Here is a 22,312-nt window from a genome sequence, read left to right on the forward strand (position 1 = left end):
TTTAATATCTTCTTCTGAGAAGTATCTTTCAGAGTTTTTGTCCATTATTTACTCATTTTGTTTTCTTGGTACTGATTTAAATTCCTCCCGTATTTTGGGTATCAACTGTGCACGTCAAGTGTGGACTTGCAAAATGCAAAGATTTTCGGCCAGACCTTGATGTGTTCTCACTCTCTTTCTTTGTCTTTGAAATGTGTCTTAGTTTAACAAAAGCCACTTGTACTTTTTTTTTTATTTTGCTTGCTCTGCTTTTTAATATGTATCTAAAACATGTAACATAGTTTTTACTTCTTTTGCCTAAAATTTTGTGTGGATATTTTCCGGTTTGGGTTTAGGCTATTACTTCACTTCTAAACGATTAACTATTTTCCTTCTAATCCTTAAATCATTTTATTTTAAGGCACTATGTTAGTTAAGGATTGTGTGCAATCTCTCTCACTGTACATAAAGTTTCAAAGTTCATTGGCCTTTCCTGCTTGTTGATTTTTGTCAGTTTGACACAAACCTGGTCATAGTTTGGAAAAACAAATCTCAATTGATGAGGAATTTCCTGCATCTGGTTAAGCTATAGATAAGTCTGTGGGAACATTTTCTTGGTTAACAGTTGATGTGGGGAACAGCCTACTGTAGGTATTGCCAACCCTGGGGTATAGTCCTGAACTGTATCAGAGGACAGCTGAGCAAGCCATGGGAAACAATCCAGAAACCAGTGGTACTCTGTAATCTCTGCTTCATTTCCTGCCTTGAATTGCTGCCTTAGCTTCCCCCTGATGATGAACTATACCCTGCAACCCAAATAAAATATGTCCTCGCCAAGTTGTTTTTGGTTACAGTATTTTATCACAATCAAAACCTAAGATACCATCTTTCAATGTACTACCTTTTTTCAAAAAGAAAAATTTTCTAACCTCTTATTGAATTTTGTGTCTTCAAACAATTCTTCAACTTTTATACATTCATCCACAATTTCACCCACAAGATGTCTGCCATTTCTAGGTCTAGTGGATCCCTGAGGACAAACACAGCTGCACACCAGGTCTCTGGACTTAAAGAGGGAAGAATTTCACCCATGAGCTGCCCGCTGTTTCAAGCAATTCTTCAATTTTTATACAATCATCCACAATTTTCCAGTTGATAGCACTTTAGTTTTCTTCACAGATTCTACTTGTGCTCATACCTGTCCCACAATGGTTTCTATTTAGCGTATCAGCAGGATTTTCCACTGAATGATGTAGGCACGTGGTTCAGGACTAGCAAACCAGAGCACAGAGAAAATCCATGGGTTCAATTTAATCAACTAGAGTATGGTGAGTATCTGTTCAGGTTCTTTTAAAAGACTACTTCATTCCACTCCTAAAACTTAAGTATATGAATACAGTGTGTCCGCATCTACCACAAAAAGTATGAAAATGAAAACAATTCACAAAAGGTAAGGCAGACCCATAGAAGGAAAGTAGCTATCAAGATTTTAGTTAAAGCCTGAGACTGACTTTCCTCCCAAACATTCCAGAAATGTATCCTAAAATCCCCATGCTTGTTAAACTAATTTGGCTGGATGATCAGGCACATAAACAAATCAATGTTGTGTGTTTTCCTGATGTGTTCTGTATCTTATACAGTGTAATAGTTACTGTTATTCTGCTATGTTAAAATAGTAAGATGGTTCCCTGTCCTGTGGGAAGTCCAAGGAACCCCCACCTCCATCCAGGTCTAGTAAGTTGAGCATCCAAACTGCCTAAGCTCCCACAAAGCCAGTGCGTGCAGTAGGATCAGAAACCCATTGCCATTGATCTTGAGTTCTCAGATGGGGGGGGGGATTTAATTGGGGGAGGGGGAGGGAAATGGGAGGCGGTGGCGGGGAAGAGACAGAAATCTTAAATAAATAAATAAATAAATAAATAAATGAAAAATAAATAAATAAAATGGCTGAAAGACACTTAAAAAAATAGTAAGATGGGCAAACACATAAAAAATATAGCTTTTGTTTCTTTTATAGATTTTATATTTTACATAGATATATAAAGTCCCCTAAATATATAATTTATGCATATGTGGCCTGGTATTAGAAAGGAGACTAGGGGAGTAAATATCAGAAGAGAGCACAGAGAAGGGGTGTGGGGAGGTGGATATGTCACAGGACATGATAAACTTGAATAAAATTGTCATTATGAAACTCAGCATACCTATGCAATAAAAATACATGCCAGTCCTAAAAAGCACACAAACATTCACACATAAATTTTATTTTCAAAAGAAGACATATTACCTTTTTTCATCCTGCTGGAAAATTTTAGGAAATACTGATTTTTCATGTGAGAATATTTGAGGATATTGCTTGATGAATGTATTGTGAGCTGTCAAATTAAGGGAAGAATGTCGGCTTACAAAAAAGAGAGAAAATAAGTGTAAGTATAACACACAATAATTGCTTTAAAAGAGCTTTAATACTATATATTAACTATCAATTTTATTTCAAGCATTTTATTACTGCAATTGAACAAAGCTGTTATTTAATATAACATAATGAAAGTTACTCCAAAATGATTCTGAATTCTCTTACAAACTTGTAACCTAAGAGTGTAGTTTTCTAAATGTTTTGCAATGATTAATAAAAACATCATACACTATTATTTAAGTCTGTAGTAAAGAACTGTTGTGTGAAAAATCTCAGCATTTCCCACTCTGGAATAATGTAGGATAGGTTTGATAAGTGGAAGTTCAGTTATCTTTTACTGATAAATCATAAACTCCTTTTGTGGATAAGGGTAGACTTTTCTACTTTAAATGCCCTCTCCTACATGATTCTTCCACCATAGACATAACAATAAAAAAAAAGCTATGGAAATAGGGCAAATTGTCATAAAATGTTGGATAATAGCTGTTGTTTCTAGAAAATCTGCCCCATTCAATTTTCAAGTGACCACCATCTAAAATATTGTCAATACCCCAAATGCTAAACATTCATCTTGATAGCTCATTTCAATAATTAGTAAAAATAGCCATATTCAAATTGAACATTCACAAAATCTTGGTCAATATTTGCTTCATGGTAACGAATAAAAAAATCCCTCAATGAAAGTCTTTTTCTTGTTTTCCTGTCAATGCAAGCAGTGACACATTGAAATATTTGCAGCAATTTCTTTTTCTCTGGGCTATCTTTTCTAAAACATTGTATTGATATTTCACACGAAATAAATTATATATAACTTAAAATCTTATTTTATTTACCTCGATTCAAAAAGTAAAATGTAAGTGTGATTTAATACTTTGGGCATTTTAGTTCTTTTCTCACACCATGTATATATACTGATTAAGTATCTACTCAATTTTTAAATCTGTGCACTTATGTTTGTGGAGGATTTCCAAAGATCTCCCATATGTGTATTTGGAAACTCACATTCAGTTAAGGACTTGTTCTATCCCATATACTGAAGTAAGCTTTCATTGCATATTTGTATAACCTCCTGATGTTGATATATATTTACATATAAAATACCATTACTTTAATAGTTAGTCACACCATATAACTAGGATGTGAGAGATATATAATAAAAATTAAAATTTAACTGACTCGAAGTCCCATTTTCTTAACCTCTAGGATATGGTGACCCAAGTAAAAATGCAAATTATTTCTTGTTATATCGGGCCATATTTTAACCAATTTACATATAGCACAACATTTAATTCTTACATGTCTGTTTGTTTCAATACTCTTATCCACATTTCATACATGTAGAACTTGAGATTCAAAGATATAGTAGTATTTCTTCTTTATTTACATGTAGACCATGGTTTCTGTTCTTAGAACATTATCTGAACTGTGAATTGGATCGATCGCCTTAGGAATTAAAAATAATTTCTCTCAATTTACTTTTGTCTATCACCTTCTACAGGTGTGACAGGTATCTCCTTAACCTAATTCCTGGAAATTTCCAACATAAATTGGATGGTATACATGAATCCAGTTTTTACCATTTGGCCATTTGAAAATAATGTGTCCAAGCAGTGCTATCAAGTGCTATGTCTGGGGATGACATAATTCTCAGCAAATCCGCAAGTGTCCTTATGATACTGATGATATGTGTTCTATGCCAGAAAAAATTACACTGATAGTATATTCCTATCTCTGTATCTCCTATATTCAAAAACCATGACACTAAATGATTAAAGTACACAAGAAGGTACAATAAGGGAAGAACTGGTAAAGTGAAGCAAGCATGCTCTCAAAAGGGATCCGCGGCCCATTCATTAAAAGTAACAAAATATCTTTGAGTAACTCTAACAAAACAAGTGTATGGCAAGTGTATAACCTGTATGACAAGAACTTTAAAACTTGGAAGAAAGAAATTGAAGACACCAGAAAATGGAAAGACCTCCTATACTCCTAAGTAGGTAGAATTAACATAAAAAAAAAAAGGACCAGGATAGCCAAAATAATCCTGTACAGCAAAGGAACTTCTGGACATATCACAATCCCTGACTTCAAACTGCCAAGACTGATTTTTATTTCCCTCCAAAACCATATCATATACTGAAGCCTTAAACCTCAATGTGCCTGTATTTGGTGACTTACAAATACAAGGGACACTGAAAGATATACTCTAACTCTGTACAGGAAGAAAAGGACATAGTAGGAAAATGTAGCAAAGTCTGTGAAATAAATATAAAAATTGCTGTTATTTTTATAAATTAGAGCTATTATTTAGACCTACAGCTATCATTGATGGATAAGAAAATGAGGCCCATGAGGTTTAAATAATCTTCCCAAGTTTATGTAAAACAAAATGCATTATGCAAATGTTGATGTCTTGATTTCAATACAAGGGCTTTTCTATTCTTAGAGTAAGAACAGTCTGACAGGGAGGCAGTAAACAAGGGTCATGTCAAGAAATTAGGAAATTATGCCTACAACACTATTTGATATACATTACCTTACCAATCATGAATAGCATACTATTCCTATTATAGCTGAACTCTAGAAAGTGATAAACTGTATTTAAGCATTTATCCAAGGCAATTTACATTTTTGTTCTAAATAAAATGAGCCATAAAAGTTTAACCCATTTGACTTCTTATAGATTATTTCCACCTGAGTTTGTCTTTGAAAGAATGTAGTGTCTATATATTTTCATGATGAAAATTGAAAGAAAAATTATTACTTCACTTTCACAACAATAGGAGCAAGTGAAGATTGACACAGGTTAACTGAATAAATTTATATGTATCTTCATATTAGAAATTATCCTCAAAATACAAAATAAGTTAAAGAAAATGCTATGTAATGATACAAATGAATTTAAGTCCTTTATCTAATTAAAAATATCATTCTCTCAGTGCTTTTCAGATCTTGCATTACAGCACCTCTAGTCAATCTTCTCTACATTTATTTTAAAACGAACTTAAAAACTATTTTAAAACCATAAATCTCTTGCAATGAACTCACTTGATCATCTGTCTCATTTATGTGAAGAATTTGCTAACCAACAAAAAGTTCATATTCAAATGGCATTTTATAAAGATAGACATACATATAATCACAACCAGCTAAACATAAAGCTTCATTCTTTACTTCTCTCTTTCAAGATATTCATAAAGAAAATTTAAAAGATGTTTCTGAAATCCTAACTAAAATATGACTTTAAGAGGTACTTTAAAGAAGAGAGAAAAAATCTGTAAACTCAAGGCATTTTGTTAACATAAATAGGAGTGAAGAAAGATGGGGGTGTAGGAAGAGAGTGGTTATGGTTTTATAATTTCAAAAGTGCAACTGAAGGAAAAGTGTTACAGCTGTGGTGATTTGAATAAGAATGAGCCCCATAGGTGTATGTGTGTGGCTGTTTGGTCTCCAGTTGATGAACTGTTTGGAAACAATTACATGTTGTCTTTTATGTCCTTGTTAGAGGAAGTATTTCAGTGGTGGGTGGATTTTGATGTTTCAACGTTCCATTCAAGCCCAGTTTCTCTCTCTGTCTCTGTCTCTGTATCTCTCTGCCTGCCCTTCATGAAGTAAAGCTCTCAGCTACTGTTCCAGTGCCATGATTGTCTGCTTCCAACCACAATGAACATGGACTAACCCTCTAAAATGGTAACCACGCCAATTAGAGACTTTGTTTTAGAAGAGTTTCCTTGGTTGTGATGTCTCGTCACAGCAATAGAACAGTTATTGAGACAGAAATAGGTATCATTGCTATGATAGACCTGATAATGTTATTTGTTGGAAGACTATGGAAGATTTTTGAGACTTTGGAATAGAAAAGTAGTTGAGTACTTAAAAAGACACTTAAGGGCTCATCCTAGGAATAGCATAGGAAATAATAGAATAGAGGGTGATTCGGACTATAGAAGCCTTGCTCCAGAGGTTTCAAAGGGAAAAACTATTAGTAAGTGACCTACAGATCATTCTTGTACAGAACATTCTTGAGATGTTTTGGCAAAGAATATGGCTGCTTTATGCCCTTGTCCTAAGATCTGTCTGAGGTTAAATTGAAGAAATTTGGATTAATGTTATTGGCAGAGATTTTGAGACAGCCTAGCAGTGACAGTATTATTTACTGATCATTCTTATGAAGATCTACAATGAAAAAGCAACCAGGGTACAAACCAGGGCTCAGTTTAAAGAGAAAAAGAGCACCAGGAAATGTAACACTAGCCAAAACATAGCTCAAGGACATAAAAGGTTTAAAACAATCACTTACTCAAAATGGAATAAAGAGAGTGATGCCCTCAGGGCAAGACCCCAAACAGCTGAGCTTCCAACTTGGGAAAAGGAATTAAAGGAAAGCTTAAGTAGCAGAGAAAACAATCAACAGGAGAAAGCTTATGCAAATGTAATTCAAGGAGGATGCCAAGGTTCTCCAGCACTAGCAAGCAGAATAACTATGCAGTTTAGGCAAGGTGATTTTGGATTTAGAATCAATAATATAGGAAAGTGTTTGTGGACTCTTGGTGTGGGAGGTCCTTCTGTCTATCTGTTGCCTTTTTGGTTAATGAATAAAAAAACTGCCTTGGCCTGTTGTTAGGGCAAAGATTAAGTAGGTGGGGAAAACTGGACTGAATGCTGGGAGAAGGAAGGCAGAGAGAGGAGAAGCCCCTGCCGGAGACAGACACAGGATGGAACTTTACCAAGTAAGCCACTGCAGTGGTGATACACAGATTACTAAAAATGAGTTAAATTAATATGTAAGATTTAGCTAATAAGAAGTTAGAGCTCATAGGCCAAGCAGTGATCTAATTAATACAGTTTCTATGTGATTATTATGGGAGTCTGGGCAGCTGGGAAACAAACAAGTGGCCTCCTGCAACAGACACTTTCTTTATTGTTAAGAAAAGCTGCTTAGTCCAGGCTTGTGTAGGGCAATACAAGGGGTCATTGGGTGAATAGGTGAAGGTGAAGTCTGGATTGCATTGGAGATCCTAAGATGCTGGAGATGCCAGAGCCATGGGGTACTTGGCAAAGAAAGTTTTTAACAGGCTGTAGAACCAGTCCAAGCGAAAGAAGTTTGCTGCAGTCAGAAAATCTAGAAGGAAAGAGCTATCTAATAAACGTTTTGACAGCAGACATGGAGCTGCAGAATGTGTAGTATCCCCTGCTGGGTAGTCTCGCTTTGCTCTAGTATTTTCTCTCTTTTGGACAGGCAATGGGTATTCTGTGACACTGTATGTTGGAAATATGTGATCTGCTTTTTGCTTTTGTTTGTACATGGGTTTCAGTTAAGAGATTTTCTTGAGTCTATGAAGAGATTTAGAATTCAGACTGTGAATGACTATAGAGACTTTTGAATGTAGACTGAAAGCATTTTGTATTATGATATGGCTACAAGCCTATAGCACCCAGTGAGTGGAAATGTGGTAGTCTGAGCAAAAATAGTTGCATATGCTCGTCATTTGACTGCTTGGTGCCAAGTTAGTGGAACTGTTTGGGAAGGGTTAGGAGATACATATTTTGGAGTAGATGTGGTCTTGTTAGAGGAAGTGTGACACTGGGCATAGGGTTTGAGGTTTTAAGAGCCCATGCAGCATCTCTTTCTAGAGACCTGTTGCCTGCAGATCAGGATGTGAAGCTCCCAACTTCCAGTGCCATGCCTGTCTGTTTCCCCCATGATGATAATGGTCTAACCCTCTAAAACTGTAACCAAACTCTCAACTAAATGTTTCTTTTTATAAGAGATGTCTTGGTCATGGTGTCTCTTCAAAGAAATAGAACAATAATTAAAACAGCAGAAAAACACATTTTAAAGGTCTGTTTCCAATTCTCCTGCCTCTTAGAAATTCTAAGCTCTGATTGGGAATCAATCTACCTCAAGACCTAACAATACCATTCTTGGACATATACCCAAAAGATGCACACTCATATCACAAGGACAGAGACGGAGAGCAAGGAAAAAGATATCTTGATTGAGGGAGCTGTTATGGGGCTAGATATAAACCTGGTACGAGGAAAATTCCCAGGAATCCACAAGGATGACCCTAGCTAAGAAGACCCTAAGCAATAGTAGAGAGGGCACTTGAACTGACCTTCCCCAATAATCATCAATAATCAGATTGATGAGTGCCTTAATTGTCATCATAGAAAATTTATCCAGAAGCTGATGGAAGCATATGCAGAGATCCACAGCTAAGATTAGGCTGAGCTCCCAGAGTCCAGTCGAAGAGAGGAAGGAGCAATAATAAAAGAAAGGGATAAAGATTATCCTGGGGATAATCACAGAAACAGTTGACCTGAGCTAGAGGCAGCTCACTGACTAACTGACAGCTGAGGAACCTGCATAGGCCCAAACTTGGGTTGTTAAATATGGGTAAAAGCTGTGTGACTTGGGGAAGTCTATGGGACCACTGGCAATGGAACCAGGATTTATCCCTGGTGCTTGAACTGACTTTTTGAGGACCATTGTCTTTGGAGGGATACCTTGCTTAGTCTAGATATAGGAGGTAGGGCTTTGGTCTTGCCTCAAAACAATGTGCCAGACTTTGTTGACTCCCCAGGGTAAGGCTACCCTCTTTAACGAGTGGATGGGGGTGAAGAGGGTGGAAGATCGAGGGTCGCAAGAGAAGGGAAAGAGGAGGAAACTGGGATTGGTATGCAAAATGAGAAAAGGTTGTTTTAAAATAAATAAATAAATAAAACGAAAATGAAATTCTAAGCTCTGAAAAGAACTAGTTCCTATTTCCCTTTCTCTAGAGCACTGCAAACAGACATCCCTGTGCCTATCTCAAGTGCTTGCCTCTCTCAATATTTGTGCTTTTAACCACTTACCTCTTTCTCCTTATGATTGCTTTTTGAGTACTAAAAAGGAGCAAGTTTGGAATGAGTTATGTTTATTCCATGGTAAATTGGTTTCCTTAAAATAGGAGATATATATGAGTGTGTGTGTGTATATATATATACTTTTGAATATATAGAAATAAACCCCAGGTTTTAAATGTATTTATCCATGTAGTAAATCAGGGACCTGTGAGAGATAGCACATTCTCATATTATACTTTATCCGTAAAAAAGCAGAAGTATTGCTTTCTGTTTGACAGAAAAGGAAACTCATGAATACCTTACCTGCTTTGTAGTCCTCTAATGTGGCATAAGGCATTCAACTGACCATAATTAATGGTCTTGTTTGGTTTCAGGCCTGCAAAAAGAAATCAATTAAAGCTTAAGTAATTTTCTGTTATCTTATTAAGCAGGTATGTAAATAGTACTTAATTGTAAACATTCATCATACTAAAAAAAAATCAGTGATCATGAAGTAAGATACTGTATTCACAGTCTTGAATAAACAAACAAAATTCAGCATGAGAATTAAGGTAAGTATATAATTCTCTTTTAAGATGTGTTTTGGTCATATCTACTCCTGACATCTTCCTCTTTTCTCCTCCTTGTCTCCTCCATCTATCATTCCCCAGTGAACTTCAAATATATTTTTCTTATAATTTATGGAGTCTAATTAGTGTACATTTTAGTATGGATATCAGACCATTTACTAGAAATAAGCAACTACTAAAGGCCACACCCTTGAAAAAAAATGAACTTTTTCTCTCTTCCAGAAGCTATCAATTGCTTATAGATCTCAAAATAGGTATAGCCTGTCTCCATTCCATGTTGTACAGGTCTTATGCAGGAAGCCATAGCTGCTTTGAGTTCATGAGTGCAGTTGTCCAGTCATGGCCATAAGACACAATTTTCTAGCAGTGTTCCTTGTCCTCTGGCCCTGCCAATCTTTCTGGCACCTCTTATGCAATGAATCCCAAGCCTTTGTGTGATATAACTGTGCTACTTAGGGGTAAGTATCCCATAGTTACATGTTGACCAGTTGTGGGGTCTCTGATTAAGCACTGTCCACCAACAAAGAAAAATAAAAAAGTTGCTCAGGTGAAGTGTGTGAACAGCCCTAATCTTTTAGTATGAGTATTTAGAAGACACTTTGATACTATGTCAATTTAACAAAACAGTAATAGTCAATTTTCCCCTAGGGTCTATGACCAGTTCTACAGCCAGACTTGCCATGCCATGCATGAGTTTCCTCCTATAAAGTACGCTTTAATTTCAATTGAAAAGTCATTGGTATCCCAATGACCTTCATACCACTGTTGTACCATGACCATATCTTCCCATACCAGGAATATTATCACTCACAGAGTACACAGCTAGAAAAGATTATTGATGTTTCTCTTCAAACTGCCTGAATGAAATTTCTGTCCCTATTAAAGCTAGCCAGAATTTCAGAGTCATAAAATCAAAATTTGTATGGACCCCCAATGACTTCAAAATTAAACAGCATGACAATACTCTATTCTAAGTATGAAACTAAAATAAAGGGAATGCAGGCAGAAAACTCATTACTACCCTAACAGCATAGACTTTAATAAATCTGAAACTACTATTCACATGATTTAGGTATTTCCCTACCCATATTTCTCAGGTAAACTTTAGCCAATGAAAGTGTTTGGTAAACAGAGAACCACTCACATTCCAGAACCAGTTGCTTCCCCCAGCCCTACTTCAACTACTCAGTGCCAGCAGTCAAATACAAATACAAAGCCCCTTTAAAGCCTGTGCCTTCAAGGCCTGCTCTTTCTTTTCCATCTTCCTTCAGATGCATCCTTTTATACTCCCCTCCTCCAATCCCACCTGCCCCACCACCACCCACAGCCTTCCTTGGCCCTCCCATCTGAAAACCCTAACAAAAAGACTGTATGATTTAGTTTTAGTGTCATATAGAATTATATTCATTTTAAATAAATCAACTTATAACTTTTATATACATAAAATATTTGACAACCTATTATTTCTGGTGTGATCTACATAAAATGTTAATCCTAATAAACTAGAGCTTTAAGCACATGGATTAGAAAGAGACCTGTATGAAATACATATTAATTCATATTCCTCATGTGGTTGACTCATAGGCTCAGTAATAACTCCAGTGAGTGGTATGGAAAAGAGCAGAACATCCCAGAGATTTGGGGAAGAGCTTTAATCTGAGAAATTCTGACCAAGAAAAGCAGACTCAAAAAGCTAGAATATTATCCTTCAGTTAGGACAATCTACAAAATAATTATAGAATAAAGATTTTAAGAATAAGAATTGCTAGCAAAGAGTAAAGAAATTAAAATTCCACTTGTTTATTTTATCTTTTACAGAAATACTTGCGTGAAAAATAAGCTAACAGGAGACCAAGTTTTCATGCTTAGCTTGGAACAAAACAATAAGCTAAAACAGCATGGACTATGCAGCACTTACAGGCTTGTAGAAAACTTAATTCATCAAAATATCTCTTCATCATTGAACTTCTGCTCTTACAAGAGTTCTTATATGAAGTTTTATCCGTGTAATAGATGTTGTCTTTGAAAGCAGATTGTTTAAAAATGAAAAGACTAAACTTTCAATGTGAAATTACAACTATGGATAGACCAGATGTTGATCTTTCCTACTGATGAAATTTATTACAGGGATAAAACTTACTTTCCAAAGCTGCAAAGTTTACATTTTTTTCTAGACTTGTTTTTCACTTATGAAATGCTTTGGCCCAGCTTTTGACAAAAGCTTAGAATGGGGTCAAAACCTGGGCTTTTAACTTGAGTATATATGAAAAAGACTTTGAAGCTCACAACTATAAATTAATTCTACGCTACAAACCCACCACACAATTAAAAATTCAATTGTATACAGTCAAATTGGGCATTAGTCTACTGGATATTATTAAAATGGAAAAATTCTACTGTTGTATGTTAATATATTTGTTCCAAGTTAATTTATTTTCATTTTTCTGTCATATAATAAAGTAAGTATCCATGGATTGTTCTTTTAATAAAAAGTGATCAGACACACACAGTATTTATCAAGATTTACATATTTAATTGCTTTCTCTCCATTTTTATTTGCTAAAAATATCTTTACCCAACACTCAAATAAAAATTTTCAGAAAAATAGTTTATATTTAAAAATTCTTAAACAATTATATTGTACATATTGGAGATAACCGCATGATGCTACCGGGCAGGTAGGCAGTAAAAAGGCTATCATAGTGAAGCTGATTATCTGAACATACTTTTATTTTGCCAATAGAGAAGCCAACACATACAAATTTAACAAAATCCCTAACAGAATACAACTACTAATTTTGTTTCTTATCATAAGAGCAATTTTAATCAAATCTTTAACTCTCAGTAAAAAGAATTCCCAGAATAGTATAGCTGTTGAAGAAATGTCACAATGACCCTGTGGAAATGTCCAAGTACAGTCACTTGAAAAACAGAAGGCTGAGACCTCTTCAATGGGTTTCTGTGCACACTAATAATTAAACCAACAGCAAGTAAAACCTTTCTTTCTATAATTATCAGTGCACAAATATGAGTTTGGTAGCCATACTAACATAAAGGTTAACAACAAACTTTTGCAGACTTTATATTGTAGTAAGAAAATGTTGAACTCTAGCACAAGACTGGAGTATTAAGAAGAAGCTGAACAGAAGAAAATTAAAGGATTGTAAGCATGACTAAGTATTTTTATATACTTGGATAAGTGGTCCAAATCTTGGAAAAGTCTATAATATGTTAAGAGTTCATTCAGACTACTTGTGCTAATGGTCAATAAGAAACTTATTTACATCTTTTTATCTGATTTTTATTGTTTCATAAAATTCTGAACTTAATCTTTCAAATAATATTGAATAAACATAGCACTTGATACAACTAAATAAACCATTAAGATGGGCCTACTTTCAAACCATGAACCTTGAATCATATTTGTTTGCTACCTACCTTAGTTAACGCTAGCTCCAGAATGGTGATCTGCAAGCAAGCTTTGTTTCTGAGCCTCCTTTGCCTGGAAAATAGCTTTGTTCCTCTCCTATTTCTTTCTTTGACTCCATTCATCTCCACACCTAGAGGCACAGTTTTGTTGACAAGTGACCTTTGTCAAATAAATACCACCTTCGTCACCTATTTCCACCTCTGCCTGCTTCCTTCTCCTCACCCATAAGTCTACTTCCAACATATCTGTGTTTCAGGAGGCATCTTTTAATGGTGGAATTAAACAGCTAATGTTCCAGCTTTACCTGGCCTCACTCCAGCACTAATGCAGGCCAGCTTCTTACATGAGAAATACAATCATAAAAAACAAGCTCACATGCACAAGTGAGATGCAAAAACAAAAACATGAATGACGAAGAAGACAGACTATCACCAAATCTACTAGTCCTGTAAAAATGTTAAGAGAAATTTACCTATATGAACGCAGGACACTGAATCCAATGAACAATACATACTGTTTTTAAAGAATTCAAGGAGTTTTATAAAAAAGACACAAACAGTACAATGAACTTCAAGAGAATAACAATATGTACCTGAGAAAATAAAAATATATGGTGGAGCAAAATGACAAAGAAAGCTTGAAATTTAAAGTCAGAATTGAATAAAGAGTTGGAAATATTAACAAGAATTCAGCTATAATAAAAATATAACTAAAAATCTCACCAACTCCAGTTGGACAGGGAAGGAACCAGCATAGGAAGAAATTAGACCCTCTGAATGCAGTTGACAGTTGTATGACTGGGGAAGACTACGGTGCCCACCAGGATTGGCTTTTTGAGAACCCATTCTCTTTGGGTGGATATGTTGCTCAGCCTAGATATAGTAGGGAGGGCCTTAGTCCTTCCCCAAAACAATGTGCCTCACCTTCTCTGAGGAGTGGATGGGGTGGAGTGGAGGTGAAAGTAGAGTGAATGGAAGGAGAGGAGGGAGTGGGAACTGGGATTGGTGTGTAAAATGAAAAAAAGATAGTTTGTTTTCTTTTAAAAAAAATAAAATTGAAAAAAAGGAAAAAAAGAAAAAGCAAGGGTCAACTATGAGTTGTCTCCGTGAAACATTTGATAGTTGCAAAGACATCCAAAACTGATAGCAATCAGCACACCAAGAGAATCTAAGCTGTAAACAAGACAGCATAACTGTACTCATATTTTATAAAGTACATGTCAATAAAAAAACTATAGAAAAGATATAAAGGTGATTATTGAGGTAAAGTGTCAAAAACCTAATTTGAAACAAAAACAGATTTTTTTATTAAATGGTGTTGAGAACACTGGATATCCACCTGGGAAAGAATTGAATTGATTCATATATCACATGTATAAGAATAAATTAAAAATATATCTGTGACCATAACGTAAAAACTATGTCAAAACATAGACACAGGCAAGAGCTTTCTGAAAATTACCCAATAGCGTAGGAATTAACCCTAAGAATTGACAAGTAAAATTACATAAAATTAGAGAACTTCTGTACAGCTAAGCAAACAACCAGCAGAATCAAGAGATACATTATATATGGGAGGAAATCTTTGCCATCTTTACTTTATTCATGGGGTTAATGTTCAAAATATATTAAAAAACTGGAAAATTAAACTAAAACCCAATTCTTCCAATCAATAAATGGGCCAGTGAACTGAATAGATATTTCTGAGAACATAAAACACTAATGGCCAATGGACATGTTTTAAAGTATACAAAAATCCTCAATTTTTAAGTAAATATAAATTGAAACTAGTCCAAGATTTTATTTCACCCAAGTCAGAATGGCTAACATCAAGAAAATAAATGAACCAACATGGTGGTGCATGCCTATAATCCCAGCACTGAGGAAACAGAGGCAGACAAACCTCTGAAAATCCAAGCCAGCTTGTCCTATGTAAGTTCAGGACCAGCAAGGATACGTAGTGAGATACTGTCTAAAAAAGAGAGAAGAAAATAACTGAGCAGTTTGTCTTTCTTTATATATGTGCATAAACCTACATATATGAACATATATAGGGATGTAACAATAAAATTCAAAGAAAAGGATGCTATCAACTTGAGAGAAGGGATCACAGAAGGGGTCCTAGAGAGCATAATAGGGGCTGGGGAAGGAAAAGGGAGGGAGGGGAAGAAACTGATATAATTGTATTTCAACTAAAAGCATATTAAAAGGAAGAAACTTTTTACACATTCAGTTACATGTCCATGAATCCCGAATGAATTATGTTGAGTAGAAGAAACAGATTCAAAAGATCCTAAATAGATGAAATTCTAATGATAGAGGCCAAGTCAGTGACATAGCCTGAGGATGGGGGAAGAATATTTGATGACACAGAAGAGGGTAGTGGGTATTTGGGAAAGTGATGTAATTTTTCCATATCTTGATTACAGTGGTGGTAAGAAAATAAAGTGGTGGTTATACATTTGTCTATTTAGCAATATGCACCAAAGAACAAATTTTACTATTTTTAAAGTAAGAATAAAATTTAAAACCCTAGAGAAAGAGAGAAAAAAAGGAAGAAAACATAACACAAACACCAGCAACTGCTGTGTGAGCATGTTTATCTGGAAAAACAGGAAGCTGTAATCTCCCCTGATGGATGAACTGGTATAGCCATGGTGAAAATCAGCATGTAGATTTCTTAAAAACCTAAATCATACAATTTTGCTATGAGTGAGTCACGAGAGAAAAGCAGAGGACATTTGAACATGAGAAGAGAGAGAAGGCAGCTACTCAGTAATCTCGTAGAAGCATTTTCATCAGTAGAGCAAGACCTGCTGCACAATTAACACCTGCCTGGGGTCCTTTCCCGTTCACCACTGTAGACCTGTAATTTTTCTATATTGTCACAAGAAATCTCATGTGGAGAGTATATGTATTGAACCCCTGGTGCAAATTTAGTGGCTTCTGGCTTCAAATTATCAGATTGTAATTTCAGCTGGTGCATCTCTGGAGCTACCTGACATGTTTCTCTTACGAGAAAAAGGGAGAGAAAAAAACCAGTTTCTTAGCAACTTTCGATATGGAGCCTCCAGAATGGTATACATGACAAACACCAACCAGGACTCTAGGAGAGCACTGTACCACATTTGGGTGTACCATACTTTCTTCTGAGTAACTTTTTGTTAACCATCATGCTTAAGGCTATGTTAAAATAGCTTTAATATAATTCCCAACTCTAATTAGCTATACTAGCTAATTCTGATAATCTTTTTATTGTCAAATCATAAATCCCTACTTTGCCTGAATTGGGATTCCTAAAAGTCTAGGGTAGCTCCTTAAGCTGCCAAGGGTGGCAGGGTAGTGCTGTGTCTTCTCAGTACAACACTGCTGATTTAATCACTCCTGAAAATCTTCTCTCAAAGGACTCGAAGCCCCACCACAAAGGCAACTGCATGTCCATGTTATTGATACATAATTAACAATAGTGAGATGTCCATCAACAGATGAATGGATAATGTAAGCTACATATACACAATGGAATTTTATTCATCCATAAAAAAATGTGATGTTACTACGACTCTAAGAAAATTGATATAACTAGAAAGTCTCATGATAAACAAAATAAACTAATAAAATAGAAAGACAAACACTGAATCCTTTCCCTTATACTCTTAAATGTGGATTCCAGATTTTAATGTGTATATTTTGCATATATGAGTGTAAGTATAAAATTCAGGAAACTACAAAGCGATATGAGAGGAAAAAGAATAGTTTTTAGGAAGGATGGGGAGGAAAAGAGAATCTAAGGAAGCAGAAGGCTAATATGGAAAAAGGAATCTAACCAAGGTGAACAGGGGAAGAAAAGTGAAGAAAGAAGGTAAAAAAAAAATAGTATGCACCAAAACATCACAATGAACTCATTCCATCAATAGTAATTTTGAATTACTAATATGATTTAAATTATGCATGGTATGTTTGTCTGATTTTAAACAACAAAATTACCTAGAAGCAAATTTGCATTTTATGGTTCGGTATCCAGTGATCATGAGATAGGAAAAACAGTAGTTATTTTAATGTAAAACAACAACAACAAAAACATAAAACAAGAAAGAAAAAAAACAGAAACAGATGCAGAGCATTGTCAGACAGGTGTTCCAGATGGACAAGGCAAAGGAGAAGCATCAATTGACACCCAGGAACCAGCTGCCACAGTCTCCCTAATGAAAGCAGAGAGGAGTGGGTGAATTATTCAACTCTGGCTGCTGAATACTTATTGCTTGGGTAGGAAAAGAGAAACAATGCCAAGGAACAGAACAAAAACAAAAACAAAGAAAGAAAAACACTGAACACGTTCCTTACCCTTCGCTTCAACTGTCTTCCACTATTTCTCTAATACCACTATGAATGGATTTGAACAGTGAACAGAGCATGGGTTTAAATAGATAAGAGTTTAATAAAGTATACACAATCAGACTGATGCTTATTACAATAAAAAAGATTAAATATAACACAACAACTAAAATGAATAAATTATATACATGAATGTTAAAAAAGATGCTCCTTTTTATAATATCATTGTATGAAGTATCACAAGTAAAAACAATGCCATATAAGAAAACAAAATATCTTAAAACACATATCTTGAAGCTATGCTATGGTGGCACATGCCTTTAATCCCAGCACTCAGGAGGCAGAGGCAGGCAGATCTCTGTGAGTTTGAAGCCAGTCTAGTATACAAGCGCTAGTTCCAGGACATGCTCCAAAGCTACAGAGAAACCCTGTCTCAAAAAAATAAAAAACAAAACAAAACAAAATAATCGCACATACCTTGAAAAAGATAGCCCATGTTCAATGAAAGCATCAATAATTTTTAAATGCCCATACTATCCCTTATTATTTACAGATTCAGTACATCCCTACAGTAATCTCAATGTTATTTTTTTACCAGTATAGAAAGTCAGTCTTAAAATTCATAAAGAACAAAACCAAAGGACTGCACAATCAAAGCAATCTTTACAGAAAAGATCAGAGATCATTTGAAAGAAAAATCTTATAAAAAGTTTATAATCAAAATAGAACCAGATTTTCAACTAATTTTCAATGATGGTCCTGAAAACACAAATGCAGAAAAGATAATCTCTTCAAGAAATGTTAGTGCCAAAAAATGGATATCCATGTGAAGAAGAAAAAAAGAGAAAATGTTGGTTCTTTTGCACATGACATAAAAAAAAAATCAGAGTTTTTTCCTGGAATTATCCATACTTACGTTTCTACAAGTATAGAGAAACACTCAAATATTCAATGTCTTTTCTTTTTCTATTTTCTTGGAACTTCTGTTCTTATTCTGGCTTCTTTTATATTCAATTATCTTTTTGATGTTGTTTCTTTAGGTATTACAATACACTTCTATGATTTTCTCCTCTATTGTACTTGCTCCCCCCCCCCCCCCCCCCCCCCCCCCCCCCCCCCCAGTGCCTCTGGAGGTTTGAATAGTTTAAGACATTTAAATGGTGCCCCATTCACTTTTCTAAATACATGTTTTTAAGACCCCTCTCATATTTAATTACTAGAGAACTCTCAAATGCAGAAAATGCCCTTGAAGTTTAGGAATGGCAGCATGCTATTTCCAGGCTTTCAGCGAACGCACACTCTAAGATGGAAAGGAACAGACAAAACCATTCACTTAAGAGTTCTACCTTACTTCCGAATTCCCTAGAGGGTCTGCATTCTTGAACTCTTTTATTTTTCTTTTATATCCTAAGAAGTAAGAACCAGTAATATACACCCGCTAATGTCTTGCAAACTTTGAGTGCTTTGTAACCCGGCAAAGCTCAGTGCCATGCATCAATCCCTCCAGGACGATCTAAAAGTTAAAGTGTACAATCTATTTTTAAAATTTTTTTCAGAAAGATAAGCCTAAGAAATGTGAGGAAAATAGAGGAACATCATATTAATGAAACAAACCTCACTAGATCATACTCCTAAGGGCAAGGGGGAAGGTGGACTCCTACATTCCACTAACCCTCTTTCCCTCCCTTCCATTGTTCGAAGAAATCAAGTTATAATAGTGGGTCAGTGAGAGTCCTCCCAACATCCATTATTATGCTCATGTGGGAAAACCACTCTAAGCTCGTCTAACTGCAAGGTCTTTGAAATAACTCTCATCTAGAGTAAAATGTAAAAAGTACCCCTCTGTTTCTGAACAACAACAAAAAACCTCAATTCCATTCCTGGGGTTACCAAGCTGTAAAGAATCCTGAGTCCAAAGCAGGAGGTTATAGAAAGCCAGAAACTGACTCAGGAGCCTGACCTGTGTACACTGTCTGGAAATCCTAATTTCAGAAGCAATGATAACCAGAGCAGTGATATGTGGAGTCCCTTGCATCAGAATGTTAGCAGACAAAATAACAAAATGAAATTGATATCTCTAAAGGCTATGCTGCTGTTTTTATGAGTAGTGTTCTTTAATTTACGTGGGGGATATTCTGAGTAGACCCCACCCCTTCCCAATTGTGACTCCGACTGTATGATATGTAAGCCTCTTTACCTTTGGTTATGAGAGCTTGTATTCCTTTTTCCTTTCCCTTGTAAGCGATTACCAAAAACATCTTTGAAACATAGATGTGTTGAAATTCCAAAAATCACAAGTCTAAAGTGATTTAATTGGGCTAGCATCAAGTTATCAGCAGGATGATGGTGCTCCTGAGACCATAGGAGAGAATTTATGACTCCTTTCTAGCTTCTTGACACTGTCCAGATGCCTCCCTGTCTCATGTCTTCCCTCATCTTCAAAGCTAATGGCTAGTCAAGTCTTTTTCACGTCTCCTTTCTCTGATAAGTCTTTATGATTTCAATATGCACTGTGGTGTCTGAGGTTCTCTCCAATCAGCAGCAGCTGATTTAACTGCCTTAAATCTACCTGCAGACATAACAATTCCCTTGCTTTGTCAGCATCTTAGCATATTCAAAGTTTCTGGAATTCGGGGTGTGGATATCATTGCTGGGTACTGCTCTGCGTACTACAGACATGACAAGGTTTTTGTGAGAAATAAATGAAACAACATAACATGGAAAGTATTTATGCATTGTCTGTAGAAAGTGTTCAGTAAATGTTATTCACGTGAACATATTTAATAAGAAAGCAAATACGCACCCCCAAGTCTAATTTTACTGACCAAATTCAAAGCAAACAAAGAAAGGTGTGTGTGGTGGCTAGATGTTGTAGGTATTTAACCAAGCATCCCAATTGATGTACATTGTACTTTTACAGCTCCCACGTGAAACAGGTTAAGTCACTCTACAGATAAAGAATTGCCACTCTCAGGTTTCACGAGATTATTGTTTCAGCTGTGACAAGGAAAAATGTGCCAAGGAAAACTGTAGACTTGCTGGAGTTCACACAAAGCCTGAGCCATTAAGCAAGCAGGACACATCTCAAAAGGGCAGTCACAGGCACAGAGCATCCACCAAGGACCTCTACCGAGAAATCCAGGAGTGCTGCGCTGTCTGCTGCTCTCCATTATGCTCCATTCAGCTCTGAGATCTAAATTACTGCCAATTTCTCATCTTTTAATCACTTCACAGAAGTCAAGTGTCCTTGGCAGAGACTGCAGAGGGCAGCAACATCTCATCCCATTTGATTCTAAATTAATTTGATCTTTTAACTCACAACTATCATGCTTTCTGGGCTGATAAAAAAAAATCTTAGGGCAATTTATTTTTTCACAAATAAAACCTGATAGGGACAAAATTGCTTGAATACATACTTCCACTTAAATAGACACAGAAAATTTTGAGTCCATCTATGAATACATTTACTCTAGGAATAAATATATAAAATAACATATATATGTTTATATAATTAATTGTAAGAATTTTATATAATATATTTAATATTTTTACATGTGTTGATATACATATACTTATATGCATATATATAGTATACACCTTCAAAAGTTATAAGCCTCTGCTTTTATATCTTTTCTTTGGAAATGATGATACTGAAATTTTAAACTTTATCTAGAAGTTAACTCTTAGAGGACGATAGAAGAAAATACTAAAAATAACTCCTTATTGAGCTTTGAGTCATAAGTATTTCCTATGTTATCTAAGGTTGTTTGTAATTTCAAGGCAGACATTATTGTCTGTTACTATCAAGTACTCTGGTGTCCAACAGATCCAAGAGTTGCGCAGCTATAGCCCGACATAGCACCTTAGAACCACACCGTGAGCATACATTGACTGCATACAATAAATACTGTTCAAAGCCTAAATTTCAAAATATTTAATTCTGTATTTATAAATTCTATGACATGATAAACCAAAAGGTAAAATAGATATATATTCCAGTCAGAAGAATGGAAATTACCTTTATCACCTTATAAACTTAAAATGAGAATTCTCTAGGCAAAATGTACTCAGAATAGCAGAACTCAGTGTAGAGAACACAAGGTTTTCCAGAAGCAGATGCCTGCAATTTCCTGTAATCTCAAATGGATTCCATTATTCTCTCCTCCTTAAAAGTATTTTTATATTTAAATAGAGGGGGCACACTGTTGAATTTGTAAAATCTCATCAAAACCCTCATTTTACAAAAATACCCCAGTATTCCAGACCTAAATTATTGAAATAGCCACAAATAGATAAGCCAGTCCTATAAACTATGCTCTTCCATTACCAGACAGTAAGAGCAAGTCTCTGTATTTCTACTGACTTTCAAATCCCGATTTCTCACAATGAAGCAAGCACCACTGAACACAGTAACAAAAACAAGGGACCTTTATAAACGTGTCACTTGCCTGGTATGTTGCGAAGCGGAGGAGGAGGCACGTTGTTAACGGCTACCATGTGAGCCAAAATAGCCGTTGGAAGAGAGTTCATCGGCATTTTGGTAGCTTAGAGGGAAATGGGCAGCAACTGCTTGACTGGTAGAGGACCATCCTTATCTTCTGATCATCATAAAGCTGAACCTTCCAGGCCTCTCTGATAGGCCAAGTCCACAGAATCTTCTTGTTCACAGTTCTGATGTAAGAATGGGGGCTAGATCAGTAAGAACTCTAGTCTAGGTCAGTGGATGAATGAGAGAAGT

General features: G+C 35.6%; 1 protein-coding gene across 1 annotated transcript in view; it reads right to left on the reverse strand.

The window, feature by feature from the left end:
• Window positions 1-22,110, reverse strand: part of Cnbd1 (cyclic nucleotide binding domain containing 1) — a 261,717-nt gene extending 239,607 nt beyond the window's left edge. Inside the window, exons 1-3 of the mRNA XM_041656754.1 lie at window positions 22,023-22,110; window positions 9,548-9,620; window positions 2,267-2,380 (exon numbers count right to left, since the gene is read on the reverse strand). Coding sequence (XP_041512688.1) covers window positions 2,267-2,380; window positions 9,548-9,620; window positions 22,023-22,110 — 275 coding nt within the window. The remainder of the gene's footprint in view (window positions 1-2,266; window positions 2,381-9,547; window positions 9,621-22,022) is intronic.
• Between the last annotated feature and the right edge of the window lie 202 nt (window positions 22,111-22,312).

This window comes from Microtus oregoni, unplaced genomic scaffold (assembly GCF_018167655.1).
Source record: "Microtus oregoni isolate MIOR12 unplaced genomic scaffold, Mior012 000008F_ref0000371, whole genome shotgun sequence".
Taxonomy (NCBI): domain Eukaryota; kingdom Metazoa; phylum Chordata; class Mammalia; order Rodentia; family Cricetidae; genus Microtus; species Microtus oregoni.